We start from the raw sequence: 14,060 nt of genomic DNA on the forward strand, positions 1-14,060 counted from the left end.
TAACTACGGAGTCGGGGTACGGAGTACAACCATCATAACATTCAATCAATTTAATGGGATATACATTATCGTTAGGCTCTTTGAATTGGTTTGACAACAAGTACTGAAAATGAACGTGATTGGTTGTAGTCCGTACTCTTGCGCCTAACTATGAGCAAGCATTTCACTTCAACAAAGGCAGATAAAAGAGACTGGTACGGAGCAAGAAGAGCTATAAAAGCTTCTTGGATATTCTTGTTTAGCCACGATGTTCTGTTCGCAACTTGAGCAATATTTGGTCATCCAGTTTCTCGCCGCGCAATCAGTTGTTGACAATCTGTCCACCCAAGTCCTCAATTGCATTCTTGCGTGGCTGCTGTTCACTCTCTCCAGAAGCCCAAGGATCTCACATCCGCGAGTACGTTACAGGCTTCAACAACATGTGGGGACGCGGTTACAATGGTCCCCGAAGCGGTCTTCTAATCTATCCCATAAATTCCACGAAACGCAGCCTCCAATGCCTCCACGTTCTTCTCGCTTTCGTCAATTGAAGATGAGAGAAGTCAAGTATTGGGGGTAACGTTGCCCCCGTATACTGCTGCATCATGAAGAGCTCGTAGCTCATCATGCCTGATTCCTGCCCACTCGTACAACACACACCATCTGCCCTTTACTGGGCGAAGTTCCGGAGCTCGATCTCATATGCACTAGCTGTTTTGGAAATAGTGCTGGCTGTTGCGGGAAGAAATTTGGTTTGGCTTGCTCATGGCTCAACGGTCTTTTCCAGTTGCGTGAGTTGCTGGGTGAGTGCATGACTGTCGATATTTTCCAGGGTTTTCATGCTCATGTCTATGTCCCAACCTGGGGAAAAACACACACAAACCTGACCCCGTAAAAACCGTAAATCATAAACTGAATTCATCAGAATCATGGCACGATAAAATTAAATACTCTCACCATTTCAGGAGAACTTATCTAGTATAGAAGGATTATCGCGAAACTCACTGCCCTTGATGGTGCCCTGAACAAATGCCAGGTCGCGTTCAATGACACTTCCTGGAGTTCCTGGCTGTTTCTTTGTCCCGTCGAGGACTCTTGCTAAAAATCGCAGAAATGCAGATAATGCATTGATAACAGTTTTCTCATCCTTGCCACGGAAGCTTCGCAGGACTTCCGACATGAGTCCAGGGGCGTAGTATGGAAGAATAGCTTTTCCATCATCAATGCCATCCACATTTAACCCATTAACCATTTGTTCTCGTTGTTCTGCTGGCAGCTCATGAAATGCTTTCTTGAAAAAATTGGCTTGTGTCGGATTATCCACCCGTCCCATGCAGAATAGTCGAAGAAGCGCTCGTTGCTCATCATTGTCTGTAAACAATTTCTCATAACCCTTGGACTCCAGCGCTGTTGCGCGGTTGGAAAGAACCTGATCATAGCATGCTCGTTCAGAATTAATATCTCCATTGACCAATCCATTTAGTGCCCTCAAGGCCGACATATATCCCTGGTAAACAGACTCCACCATGACCAGACATCCATTCGCGTTATTATGCGCAGCCGCGCCAGCAACATCCAACAAAGTCACCATGGCACGCATATTCAGGCCCTCTCCTCCATTCTCCTTATCCTTGATCTCCGTGACGTTTGTTAAATTCGCGGGCACATTTTCCGCCTGCACCAGCTGCGAGATATTCAGACTTCCTTCAATCATCATGCTGCAGGTGATGATATTGCGCTTTCTCTCCGGAATCGTCTTCAATAAAGGAATCATTTCCTTTTTTGCAGCTTCGTATAAAATATCCGAATGGCTTTTCGATTTCAATTCCGCCATGGTTGAGTTGCCTTTGGCGAGATTGCGCGACTTTCCCAGGTCATCCAACACGATTGCGACCAGCAAGGTGTAAATATCAATATGATGATCCTGATCCTGCGGCTTTTTCTGTACTCGTTTCTTGAAGAATTCACGCAAATTATCGAACGAGCCCCTTGAAAGTCGCGCCTGTTCATTCTGATTTGCCGTAAACGCTTCGTAATCATCCGCCAGAATCCATTTCAAAGCCAACATATTGACGACGGTGCGATTGACCTCTACGAAATCAGCGCCATAAAGATATCGCGACGGTGTTTGTTCATGAATCAAGCTTCCTTTGGGGCTGTCTGATCCCGATTCAACTGTTGCTTCCGCATTTTGTAGTGCCTCAATTTCTTTTTTAAAATCCCTGCCAAAAAGTCGAACTGCCTGGGTGTCGGAAAGGTTTGTAAAGCCCCCTTGATTGATAGTCCTCTGCAGTTGGGTTGTCGACATGGAGAAGCAGAAAATAGACAGCAAACTGTCTAATAAATTTTTGATAAGATAGGCCATGAGAATCAGGCCATTTTTCCTGATTATCTTAATGTTATATGTGGTTATGGGGTTATGGAGCAGCGATGGGGGGTTTTGTCGGTGGGGAAAGAAGGGGAGCACAAAGATGGAAGTTGCCTTGCGACTGCGGAGGCTCACGTTGGCCGGGGCCTGACATTCCACAGCTGCAGAATCTGGGCCCATGCTTGATTTAATGCATAACATATTAGACGATCAGTTACTACGATATCTCTATATGATATATTAATGTCATATATTACTATTATTACATCACTGCGAAATACAAAAATCCATAGTGGAACAAAGCAACTATTCACCTAAAGCCTGTTAACTGAAATCATATGCATTACCAAATGCTCGGTCAATACTTAACTCACCATGGGCGAGAGGAAAAGGATAGGCCCTGTTACCCAGGCGCAAGACCGCCTACACTCTATGAAACCAAGAAAGAAAAGACTCAACCAGCGCAATGGGATGGAAGATGCCGACATGGAGGTCCATGAGACCCCGACCGCTCCCTCTGAGCCCACCAACCCCCAGCAACCATCAAAACAGCTTAGTTTGGAGACGGCAAAGCAAGCCCAACTCGCACCTTGCCCTCCCCAGAACCAAAATCTGTTCGTGCAGCCTGAACAGGACACCCCTCCTGCAATCCCAACCCATGACTCTCCGAAGCCAACTGGTGCTTGGTGATGAGATTAAGTCGAATTTACGTCGGGCTGATCACCGAGGCTGATGAAAGTCAAGATGGATTAATAGTTGATCCGATTACCGAGGCCGACAGCTCCCTTATATACGGACACACTCGTTTAGATAGCCAAGCACTCATTCTACCATCTATGATGTTTATAAATATCAATGTCACCCTCCATGTAATCTGAATTTCCTCTTCATATATAGCCTCGTGCAGTCCGAATAATCGACTCCCCGACTTCCCCGACTCGGAGTTTAACCGCCTTATTGGCTTATCCGTTTCAGTTTGCTTTATTGATAAATACGGCGTCACCTCTTTTCTTCCTTCCTCATGTTGATTATTCTCGTTGATAGCTACCTAGGTAGAACCCATGAGTTGGATGTTCCATTATCCTAGTAGAGCGCCGTGACATGTATTAGATGTACTCAAAGTCCGCTGTGGGTCCGCACTAGAAAAAATACTGGGGTCAACCTCGTATACAATGAAGGGTCCAGGGCGAAATGCGGAGGCTCAAGCAGCCGTATCCTATCATCTCCAGATGGTATCTCCGCCATTTGATGACCACCAACCGAGTGCCATAGGCCGACAACACCTTCATCTTGGCTCAAGTTATTACGTTGTCTTCTTGTTCTATCTATCATGTGCAACAGATCGACAAGGAAGCGAGTGAGATTTGTCGAACACGAAGTTCGTTTATTAGTGAATGACTCTTCAACTCCCCCAGCTTTCATCTTCTTTCTGCTTTTCTTTTTCTCACTTCTGTTGACCTTGAAAATCCAACATTTCCAAACGTTATCATTACTTTTTCTGTCCTATGTTTCCCCCGCTAACTAATATACATCGCGCACGTCTTCTGCTCTTGATTAGCTTTCGTTAACTTTCATTCTTTCTTCCCCTTCATGTCTGACCTTGGTCCACCGTATGGATTCGCACTACGCAGTAATAATCACTGCGCCGGATATCAAGTAAGCAGTGGTGAAACATTGAACGACGTCCACCGATGCTGTCCCAATGGCACCACCTTTGGAAATGCAAGGGCGTGTTGTCCGGATGAAGACGACTGTACAGAGGATATCACGAACCCACCACACTGCGCTGATAGAAGCTGGGATCTTTTCAATAACACTCGGGACGGCGGATTCTTCTGTTGTTTGTCGGGGACAAAGGGGTTTTATTACCGCAGCAAACAGGCGGTTGGTTGTATAGATGACTCCGATGCTCCTACAAACCCCGAATACCAGATTCTGTCGACATATTCTACTGGTAAGATTCATATCCCGCTTACTCGGTATGAGACCAGTTCTGATATAACTAGGCGTTGTCGCAACATCGACTACATTCTCGACAAGTGCATCCAGCACAGCCACAGCTACATCAGAACCAGATTACAATGAATCAACTAGCCCTTCTACTTCAAATACGGGCGCTATCGCAGGTGGCGTAGTTGGTGGCGTTGCTGGGTTAGCAATCATTCTCGCCTTGCTTTGGTGTTTCATGCGTCGCCGATCACAGAAGCAAGCATCTCAAGAGGAAACGCCCATCACAAAAGGACCAGACATACCGAGCGAGTTGCACGGTCAAAGTTATGTGGCAGAGCTGGACAGTTCCGCTCGACAAACTGTTCACGAGCTACCGGGATTTCCAATGGCTCATGAAAAGGGCTGACCTGCTTTTTTTTTTATCGTTTGGTAAAGCTCTATACCATGAATCTTTGTAGATAATATACCAAGTCAAGGCATTCCAGTGCCTATTTATTTCCACTGATCTCATCTCTCCCTCCTGCCTCACCGTCCTTCTGATGATCCCATCATCCATCATTCATCTTACAAAACAGTCAGTCAGTCATACATAGTGATAATCATTGCTTTCCATTCGTGTCTTCCTCAGTACCACTCTCCTAGAATTGTTAGCATGCTGACAAATGTTCTTGGTAAATGGTAGACTTCATATTGTTTCATAGAGTTCTTCACTATCTTTAACGCCTGTCTATCCTGACCTAGTCAATAACAGCGAAACTGGGGCAAAGGGTTTTAAAAGGAATAAACCAAGATGAAGTACTGATACCTGTGAGCAGTATAGTAAACACTCTATTCTAGCAAGATTAGTGAGGCACCCGAACCAAGTCTTTGACTTGAGGGCGTTGAGGCCACATGTTATCTGTAGTATAATCAAGTAGTTTGTCGGGCCGTTCTTGATATTATTGATAGAGAAAGGCCTGTGCGCTTTACAAAAGACTCCTTCACGGTCTCTTGCCTTCATTCCAATGGTCATTTCATGTCACAGAATCCGGTTCATAATATGACGTATAGCTGGGCTGAGATAACAGACCCTGCCTAACAAAACTCAACATCTGTCGAGCAGATCGCGATACCTACAGAAAGGAATAGGACTCTTGCTGTGGCGGCTCAACGGCTCAATGCCGCCTCAGTGGCTGTAGGATGCTTTTGGATTAGAAGGATTTCAAAAGGATTGAAATTGCGCGGCGCTGTGCGATGTTGGGTGATGGCTTACCCTATACCACCACCACTGAGACTCTGTGCCTCCATGGTGGTTTACAGGTGCCAGGAGGCCCCTATCGGTCGATTGACGCGTAAAAAAGACATGTTTTTCTTGGGTGCTGATTTGGATGTTCCAGGCGTTATCTGGGGCTTGACATCTAACCTAAAACTTAAATATAGACCTATTAGTATGCAGAAACTGAGACTACTGAGCCAACATTGCCTGCGTCTGAAGGAAACACTCAGGTACGTGCGTGCATCAGTGAGAGGCTGAGAGCTCGAAAGCGTACAAGACGCGACACACGACTCTCGAGGATTATGAGTATACATATTATTAGTGTTAGTTCCTCGTTTTTATTATACAACCTTCGTTATAAAACCGAAGGTCTGTCTTAATGTAGCATCGTAACCTAGTGAATTCAGAGAGATTCATTTAATCATAATTTTGCGGACAACCAGAACTCGGAAAATATGGACGTAATATAAAACCAAAACGACTTAAAAATACAGACCGAAGTATGCATAAATTATGCAGCCACGAGTTTGCTCGTCTTCGTATTCTTTGTACCTGATTTTGGGCTCCCAAAACCCACTTTGGAGCCCCAGCTCTGGGTTTGGGTCGAAGGTCTTAACCCAAACCCAGCGCTGGGTTGAAGATTTCGACCCAAACCTAACCTAAAATTAGGTTTGGATTTTTTCGAGTTTTGGCGATGTCTATCCCAGACAACAAATTCAAAACTCATTGGAGAAGAGCAACGCAGATCCACGAATCTGTCGTGGACCGCAGGAAATTCATATCCGCTATCTGAGCAAATGCGGCAACGGCCTGAGGTGAAGAGCAGGCTAATGCTGTTCTGGGCAATGAACCGGGTTTCAGCATACTTGCGGGAGTTCGGCTGGCTGTGAATAGAGAATTCTTCTGGGATGAGTTTGTCAGTAGGCTTAATCGTGTCTGATAGACTCAATTGCAGCTGGCTTGGGCTGATGTGCAAAAGGTCGTCAAGTTCAGTGGTGGCCTTTTCCCTGTGTCTTTTCGAATGTATTTATTACATTCTTTCAGTGAGCAAGTAGCAACATACTCAATAATTTGGCTCTGGAGGCAATCCAGAGGCGTCACACCTTTGCAGCTGTGCTGACATGTTAATTTCCCTCAATCATCACTTGGTAGTGAGATTTGGTTCCAGACTTTACAGAACCGCACTCCGCGGGAATGTAACCAGTGTTTGTAGCGAGAATAACCAACAGAACCACCGGTGAGATATTTATATCATTGGACTTGTTTCTTCCGGACGCTAATTCGTTGTCGCCTGGACGTTCCAACCGCATACGCAGAACATGGGATCGGCGTCATTAGGGCGAAAGTACGACGCAGGACGGGTGCCTGCGGAAAGGAGCAAGGAATGAGGTCAGTTGTAAGCTGTAATCAGCCTTTGAAGTCAATACCTTTCCTTTGATGAGGGAGTCGAAAAGGCGGATACCATTAATGAAGAGCGGCCGAAAAAGCAAGGCCTCATGTAAATTCATTTCTTAGTAAGAGACAGTGGAGCAGAGGATATGAATCAATCCACCGTATAAAAAATAGAGGAAGATAGCATTAGCTCGAACCGCTGGTCAACGTAAACGAGGCAAAGGAAACCGGAAGTGGAGGCGAGAGAGCGCAACCGCAATTTCCGAAAGAAAAGAAAAAAAAGAAAAAGAAAAAAGAAAGAGGGCGTGGCGGGATTCAAATGGCCGGGAATATGGATGAGTGCAGAATATGGAAGTTTGGCAAGAGAAGAAGATGTGGGAGGAGACGAGATCAGAACAGTGAGGGAGGGCTCTTTTATATTGGGAAGCCAGGCGGGCGGTGTTTACAGTACGACGTATCGGGAGGCTATACCAGAAACAGCAAAACTAGCTGGAACAGGAAATTCACAGGTCCTGGTTTTACAATAATAATGCCTTAAAATTGAAACAGAAAACGAATGAGATTGGGTGCCCTTGCGATAGTCGTGTTGGCTGTGGCGCGCCAGCACAGCACTTGGTATGTGCTCGGAGTATATATCATTTCACTTCACCCCCTCCCAACGCCGGTACGGTAACCGACCAACCCACTGACTTTCCTCAACGCAAAAGACAGAAACGTCCCGACCCATGTCCACAACCCTATCGCGTCCCCAGGAAAGCTCTGTCCTGGGTGAATCCTGGGTAGTGCCATCGTTACCATCGCTGCCTGAGAAGGAACGGCAAAATGACAGAACCGAGACAAACAACCCAGATCCGCGACAACAATCAGAGACAAACAAGGAGGATGGTTCAAACACAATGAATACATCTGGTTCGTTGATATCGGGGCCTGAGCTTATTATGCCGTCGATATGCGAGGAACCGATTCTGATGTCGCACGTACGGTCAAGACAATCTTCTCCGTCAAATTCGCAGACGTTGAAACAAAGGCGTACACCGTCGAAGAAGACAGTGGAAGATCGTGAGGATACACCATCTGAGTCGCCCATGAAGGAAAAAATGAGGAACCCAAAGAAGCAGGTCGATAATGGATCAAAATGGGCATCAGGCTGGACGTGGGAAAGGCCCATCCGCGCCATAACCAACCTGCTCCTCATCGCAGCCATCTCGCATCTGCTCGTAGTTCCCGAAGTGGTCTATCATTCCCGACACCTCTGCACGATTCCAACTATACCCGCTCTCTATCCTACAAGCTGTTCACAGCTATTCCATTCCGGTCACTACAACCACCGCCCACCACCAAACCGCTACGACTCTGTCCTTTCCCTTCAAACCCAACTCGAAATCCTCTTCAACTCGACACTCGAAGAAATAACACCCTACGCCAACAGCCTCCCCGAAACCGAATCCCTCCTCCGCGATATCCAAACCGCCATGAAACAAGTCCAGTCGGGGCCCCGGCACGAACTCTCACTTGAATACGACGGTTGTCGACAAGCACTTACCACGGCGACACGCAAACTCGATTCTCTCAAGGCGGACCTCCGCTCTGCGGTTGATAGTCTAATGGCGACGGGCGGGTTACCACAAGACAACCAGAATCACCACCGTGTCGCGAAGGATGTCCGGCTGTCGACTCAAATGGCCAGGAGGGAGAAATACCTCGATCAACTGGCGGCACGGATGCGGTTGAAGACGGACTCGCTGACGGGAGATTTTGCGATAGTGGCTGACCATCTGGAGTCGCTTAAGCGGATTGTCGCGCAGCAGGCTTCATTGCAGTCTCCGCATGGTGATGATGGGAATGGTGACCGCGATGAGTCGAACATGTACAAGAATGTCCGCTCGTTTGTCGATTTCATTGTCCCCGGATGGAATGTACTTCGGTGATCCTATCATGCCGCTGATTCCAGTAGAATAACTGGCCCCACCCCCAATTCCCCATGTCTCAGAATTCGCTCGTCCTTCGACTGTTTCACCGACATGAAATTGCATCCCTCTCATGACCCCCTATTGATGACGTCTTATACCCTCCTGTTAATCCTCTGTCTATACCCTTATGTAATGCCTATGCCTAGTTAACGCCTAGAATGTGGAAAATGATATCATGTTAATGAAAGCGCATATCAATTGCCCCTGATCTACCAGAAAGCTCCTATCAGAAGTACGGAGTGCAAAATGTATGTAAAGTCACGCAATGCCTCTATGTTATGGTAGCATAAGTGAGTCTTGTAAAAGAGGAAAAAGAAGCAGGAAAAAAAAAATGCTCGCACTCGGATTCGAACCGAGGATCTCATCATTACTAGTGATGCGCTTTACCAACTAAGCCATGCGAGCTGATTGGTTGAGTAAGAGTTGCCAGTGTATATATAAGTATTATAGAATTGTAGAAGAAAAACTGAAGCAGCCACCAGCCTACCAAAACCCATACAAATCAGAACAATATACAAACTCCCTTCCACGTACAGAGTATATAAAACAGTCTGATTAGAAATACATACCCCACCCTCAGCCCTACCCACCCCAATCACTCATTATCCACCATAAATCCGTAAGTACTTCATATTTGTAGGAAGAAAGCCGAGCCCAGTTCTAGAACTCGGATACCCGGGAGTCGAGGTTATGATCTTCAACGGAAGGTCTAGACCAGGTGTCCCGGCTACGTATATTCTCCTGTAAATCCATGGATGTGTCATTTTCCCTTTTATGCTTTTTGTTTTCTGCTTTTCTTCGTGGAGGGTGCTTTGGGAGGGAAGAGGACGAGAACATATCCTTGGACATGGTGTTCTGGGCTTTGGGAATCGGTATTGGTATAGGTCCAGGTCCGTGTGCGTTGCTGTACGGGGTATGAGCTTTTTTTTTTTAATGGGGGGGGGGGGAAAGGTGCATAGGCAAAAGGACCTGATAGGAATGATTCCGAGTCTGATCGATAGTTTTGTGCTCGTATGCATGTCTCAGCCGGGAAACTACTTCATCCACTGGTTCTTTGCGAAAGGTACCCCGTACTTTGGTCTCTGCACAATTACAAAGAATTAGAGATTAGAATATTGATTAGACCACCCATGTGAAGTAAGTGATGATAGAAGGTAGAATTTTGGATACAGTCATGTTAAAAATGACCAGAAATATGCACATAAAAAAGAAAATCATGAAGAGACAAAAAATTATAGCTGGAACATAGCCACGAACAACGCCAGCATCACAGCCGGGGCCACAAACGAGTTGGACAAAGTGCTGGCAGCACCGTCGAAAGTAGTGGGGCTCGCGCTTGCGCCAGCGCTGGTGCTATCGCCCGAAGCGGAAGCAGAGTCCGACTCCGAACCAGAACCAGTGCTAGTGCTGGAGCCGGAGCCAGCGCCGGAGCCAGTGGTGGAACCGGAAGTGCTGGTGGCGCTGGACGAGTCCGCAGTCGTGGATGTAGAGTCGGAGGCAGTGCTGGTGGAAGAACCGCCGGTGGTGGTCGACGAGGAATCACTGGAGGTGGATGAAGAGCTGCTGTCGGAGCTGGTTCCGTTGGAGGCCTCGATGCTCTCGTACGAACCGCTGGTGTCGGTCCACTTGTAGGAGTCGGCGGGGTTGTAGTTGGTGACAGTGACGGACTTCACGTACATCGAGAAGGGAGCCTGGGTGTAGTCGGTCTCACCGCCAGCCCACTCGATGGTTCCCTGGCCGTTGTCGGGGTCACCGCCAGCCCAGATACCGAGACGCAACTTCATGGGAGTTTGGGGGAAACGCGAGCCGCCCTTGGCCTCGTCGTACTTGACAGTACGAACCGAGTTGCCGTCAATGAGCCAGGTGATGGATTCTTTGGTCCAGTCGACAGTGTAGGTGTGGAAGGTCTCCTGGGGAGTGTCCAGGTTGACCCAGGTCTCGCGATCGTAGGTAGTGGTGTCACCCTTGCCGAAGTAGTTGGTTTCGATTCTGTCCGTGAAGCCACCAACGCCTTCCTGTTCGTTATTAGCATGCGTATCTCGCTAGTGGTGTTGCTGAGTGCATACCCAGTCAATCTCATCGAGGTCGTCCGACTCCATGACGATACTGCTGACAACACCGGTGCCAGGGGCAGCCTTCATCTCAACTTCGACACGACCAAAAAAGAAGTAGTCCTTGGTGTCAATGGTAGGCGCATCACCCTTCTCGTTGATGGTAAAGGCAGCACCGTTGTCGTCGAAAGTCACTTTGCCAGCAGCGGTCTCCCAACCGTCTAGAGAAGAGTCCTTGGTGAAGTCGGTGCTGAAAGTGTACTCCTTCTGGCCATCATCGGGGGAGCAGGATTCTATAGTCGTCAGATTCTGTTCGATTGAGCGTTGAATATGGTACACATACTCTCGGTAGGATTGCAGTCGGAGTAGGTCTGTGCAGTGACGAGAGGAAGCACTGCAGTCAATGCCGCAGCATAGCTCTTGATATACATGGTGACAGAGAACGAGAGTCAATCCGCGTAAAACAGAGGGTTAAAGAGAGACTCGAGCGAGCGCTGAACGGTTAAAGAGAGAACAGAACGAAAGAGTGGTATGAAGCGAGTAATAGATCAGTAATAATGAGGAAAGGGACTATTTTAAAGACCGACTAAAACTAGTGACAGACTCCTGACGCTCACGGCCCCCGTGCATCCCTTAGTTTTTGTCTCCAGGCACTTTGACCTCTGACTGGCTTGTCATCATGCGCTGAGGTGGCAACCCTCGGGCTGTGATTTGCCCGATCCGGAGAGTCCCGTCATAGACTCTGCAATCATATGGCGTTCCGCTTCCTTATCGTCCAATCAGATAAAAAGTGGATGCTGGAATTAACCGAGAACGAACACGGTGCAATTGCTAGCCAATCATGTATCCAGATGGACTGTTTCACTTGTAGTGGGCACTAGTCTCACGACCATGTGGGCCCCCCTCATGTATTTTAGAGTTTGCTCCAACTGCAAGGGGAGGCAGCAACAAAGATTAAAACAAAAAAAAAAAAAAACAAAAAACCAGAACAAAGAACAAAGGATTATATTTTGAGTCCACACGTGATCGCGTAGCCCTGTTTGTAGTACGTACTAAAGAAGACTAGTAGCTAATTCTGTATATTGCTCCATATATGTCATTACCGCTTACAGTAACCTGCAGCTGCCTAGTCATGGGCAATATCAAAGCTTATAGTGAAATGCGTTGTCATGGAAAAGCAAACGATTCAGCTGCGACCGTCTACAAAAAAGAGATGTCTGCCCAAGATTGTGATATTAAGCAATCGGAATGAGCTTATCAATGTGGACAACATTTCCGAGAAACATACATTAGACATACGTGACATTCAGAGAAAACTGTCGTCATCATCTCTAGCCTTGCATCGTATACAGGATTAAAGTGAGACTTCCAAATTAAACATATAGTACTTTGAGAAACCCCAAGTGGTATACAATGCGATCATACATGCACATTAGGTTGTCCATCTTGTCCAATGGGTTTATTGTCACTGTCCCATTGCTACTTTTAAAGCAAATGGACTTCTAATGCAACGTATCCGGCCCACGGCCGAAGTTGCAAAAACAACGCCATAAAGTGACTACCGTGCCGTCGGCTTGTAGTATGTGTAAGTTCCCTGCCGAAAACGGGAAGTGACAGAGATTAATAAATACAGCATACCATTACTTTCTCCAAACATTTGGCACCTCAACAGTGTCACTCAATCGTCGACAGTCGGCGTCCATGCCACCATCTTCGACGAGGGCACTACTGTTTACGACCTCGCACTCTGTGTACTGAACCGAGGACAGTCATGGCACATTGTCCATGCGAAGTGTTCTGACGGTAGATTTGACTACGGGTTGGAAGTACACAGCGCACAACATTGGAGTTATGTCCGCTGCATTCAGAAGGGTGGTTGGACCTGTCCAGTGAACAAATATCGAAACACCATTCGCAGACCACCGCGAGGACCATTGAAATCTCGCTGCGTTTACCATAATGGCTTCGGCTACATTGCAATTCATTAGAGATGGACCATCATGCCTCACTTGAGAGTCTAAGCAAAGAGAAGTAGATTACGGGTCTGCTTAGTTGGGCAATCGGAGTATCATACTGGACCTTGGCTGTCGAAACATGGCCGAAATTTCGACAGAACGACAGTATATCTACGAAAATTAACAAACAGGACCGACCATATTACATTGGAAATAAAGTAGAAAGACTACCTACCCCCCGGCAAAAATACCCTCGGTTCTCTACTCCGTTCACAATACCAAAATCCAGCAAGTTTGTAATGTTTGCACGTTTACACCATTTGCAATACTAACCCAATCCATCCAATCACATGCTTGTTGGGAGAACGTTGAGTGGCCCGTCCCGTGAGTCACGTGTTCGCCCCCCTCTACCCCATACCCTCAACGCTCAACATTCCATCTACACCATCCCATACACTCCTTCATCACCAACTCATCACATAATCAAACACAACAAGCAAGATGTCGAAGTCTTCAAAGGTCAACCCGAACACGCACACCTCCCGCACCAGCGTATCTTCGATCACCAGCACCGGATATAACGCCGTTGCAGCCGCAGCAGAGATGGATCGCAGGGTGTACATCCCATTGTGTTTCTGTCTGGTTTCGTTTGCAGTTATGGTTTATAACAACTAGGCAACAGCGACATGCTGTTGTTTTTTCTGCTGCTCTTGCTCTTGCTTTTCGGTTTCACGCTTGATATGCCTCCCATGCGAACTACGTCAGCCCGCTGGTTATCGTCGCTTTATCTGTTTATCGTATCGTCGACCGAGGATGATTGATAACGCCACCTACCCCTTTCCAACACATCAACACACTGCACAACAACATCGACATCGTTTTCGGTCACAGCCATATATAAATAATATCTCCCCGATCGCACCAGCACCGTTCCTGCTTTTACGATCAATATGTCTTGCTTGCGTCTGCGATACGGACATACCCTTCCTTCACACCTTACCTTGCATCTGGACTACATACGCCTACATACATCTACATCTACATAATTCAACAGCGGCCGGCTGACAGATACGTCCTTGATGGACGTATACATTTAATGCCAACGTCAACGTCTTTGTCATCCTGTTTCAACCAGGATGA

The 14,060-nt window shown here is 47.0% G+C and overlaps 7 protein-coding genes and 1 non-coding gene across 8 annotated transcripts; 3 read left to right on the forward strand and 5 right to left on the reverse strand.

Annotated features, from left to right (window-relative positions):
* Positions 1–940: 940 nt before the first annotated feature.
* EURHEDRAFT_373980 (uncharacterized protein) lies at positions 941–2,287 on the reverse strand (the record flags this gene model as incomplete). The annotated part of the gene is made up of 1 exon (XM_040778589.1): positions 941–2,287. One exon carries the CDS (start codon positions 2,285–2,287, stop codon positions 941–943), a length of 1,347 nt encoding a protein of 448 aa, XP_040642584.1.
* A 234-nt stretch (positions 2,288–2,521) lies between these two features.
* EURHEDRAFT_408108 (uncharacterized protein) lies at positions 2,522–3,039 on the forward strand (the record flags this gene model as incomplete). Its single annotated transcript, XM_040780749.1, has 1 exon — positions 2,522–3,039. The coding sequence occupies exon 1, from the start codon at positions 2,723–2,725 to the stop codon at positions 3,035–3,037; it is 315 nt and encodes a 104-aa protein (XP_040642585.1). The 5' UTR covers positions 2,522–2,722.
* Positions 3,040–3,568: 529 nt separating this feature from the next.
* On the forward strand, positions 3,569–4,910 carry EURHEDRAFT_470174 (uncharacterized protein). Its single transcript, XM_040785298.1, has 2 exons — positions 3,569–4,301; positions 4,354–4,910. Exons 1-2 carry the CDS (start codon positions 3,938–3,940, stop codon positions 4,701–4,703), a joined length of 714 nt encoding a protein of 237 aa, XP_040642586.1. The 5' UTR covers positions 3,569–3,937; the 3' UTR covers positions 4,704–4,910.
* Positions 4,911–5,450: 540 nt separating this feature from the next.
* EURHEDRAFT_118466 (uncharacterized protein) lies at positions 5,451–5,965 on the reverse strand. Its single transcript, XM_040777706.1, has one exon. The coding sequence runs from the start codon at positions 5,864–5,866 to the stop codon at positions 5,591–5,593; it is 276 nt and encodes a 91-aa protein (XP_040642587.1). The 5' UTR covers positions 5,867–5,965; the 3' UTR covers positions 5,451–5,590.
* Positions 5,965–6,880, reverse strand: EURHEDRAFT_118504 (uncharacterized protein). Its single transcript, XM_040777707.1, has 2 exons — positions 6,656–6,880; positions 5,965–6,565 (listed from the first exon to the last, which is right to left on the reverse strand). Exons 1-2 carry the CDS (start codon positions 6,673–6,675, stop codon positions 6,064–6,066), a joined length of 522 nt encoding a protein of 173 aa, XP_040642588.1. The 5' UTR covers positions 6,676–6,880; the 3' UTR covers positions 5,965–6,063.
* Positions 6,881–7,537: 657 nt separating this feature from the next.
* On the forward strand, positions 7,538–9,237 carry EURHEDRAFT_408112 (uncharacterized protein). Its single transcript, XM_040780750.1, has one exon. The coding sequence runs from the start codon at positions 7,670–7,672 to the stop codon at positions 8,870–8,872; it is 1,203 nt and encodes a 400-aa protein (XP_040642589.1). The 5' UTR covers positions 7,538–7,669; the 3' UTR covers positions 8,873–9,237.
* A 9-nt stretch (positions 9,238–9,246) lies between these two features.
* EURHEDRAFT_t25 lies at positions 9,247–9,319 on the reverse strand. Its single transcript has one exon. It is a non-coding gene; the product is annotated as a tRNA-Thr (tRNA).
* A 535-nt stretch (positions 9,320–9,854) lies between these two features.
* Positions 9,855–11,895, reverse strand: EURHEDRAFT_408114 (glycoside hydrolase family 16 protein). The gene is made up of 3 exons (XM_040780751.1): positions 11,309–11,895; positions 10,981–11,258; positions 9,855–10,929 (listed from the first exon to the last, which is right to left on the reverse strand). The coding sequence occupies exons 1-3, from the start codon at positions 11,394–11,396 to the stop codon at positions 10,147–10,149; spliced, it is 1,149 nt and encodes a 382-aa protein (XP_040642590.1). The 5' UTR covers positions 11,397–11,895; the 3' UTR covers positions 9,855–10,146.
* Positions 11,896–14,060: the final 2,165 nt, after the last annotated feature.

The sequence above is a fragment of the Aspergillus ruber genome (assembly GCF_000600275.1).
Source record: "Aspergillus ruber CBS 135680 unplaced genomic scaffold scaffold00002, whole genome shotgun sequence".
In the NCBI taxonomy this organism is placed as follows: domain Eukaryota; kingdom Fungi; phylum Ascomycota; class Eurotiomycetes; order Eurotiales; family Aspergillaceae; genus Aspergillus; species Aspergillus ruber.

Excerpts from the sequence above, each read along its gene's own strand:
- EURHEDRAFT_470174 (XM_040785298.1), top strand. The coding sequence starts at position 3,938 with ATGTCTGACCTTGGTCCACCGTATGGATTCGCACTACGCAGTAATAAT. Across the intron at positions 4,302-4,353 it reads TCTGTCGACATATTCTACTG|GCGTTGTCGCAACATCGACT; the intron begins GTAAGATTCATA and ends TGATATAACTAG.
- EURHEDRAFT_118466 (XM_040777706.1), bottom strand. The coding sequence starts at position 5,866 with ATGTATACTCATAATCCTCGAGAGTCGTGTGTCGCGTCTTGTACGCTT.
- EURHEDRAFT_118504 (XM_040777707.1), bottom strand. The coding sequence starts at position 6,675 with ATGTCAGCACAGCTGCAAAG. Across the intron at positions 6,566-6,655 it reads ATGTCAGCACAGCTGCAAAG|ACACAGGGAAAAGGCCACCA; the intron begins GTGTGACGCCTC and ends ACATTCGAAAAG.
- EURHEDRAFT_408112 (XM_040780750.1), top strand. The coding sequence starts at position 7,670 with ATGTCCACAACCCTATCGCGTCCCCAGGAAAGCTCTGTCCTGGGTGAA.
- EURHEDRAFT_408114 (XM_040780751.1), bottom strand. The coding sequence starts at position 11,396 with ATGTATATCAAGAGCTATGCTGCGGCATTGACTGCAGTGCTTCCTCTC. Across the intron at positions 11,259-11,308 it reads CGACTGCAATCCTACCGAGA|AATCCTGCTCCCCCGATGAT; the intron begins GTATGTGTACCA and ends TGACGACTATAG. Across the intron at positions 10,930-10,980 it reads ACCTCGATGAGATTGACTGG|GAAGGCGTTGGTGGCTTCAC; the intron begins GTATGCACTCAG and ends AATAACGAACAG.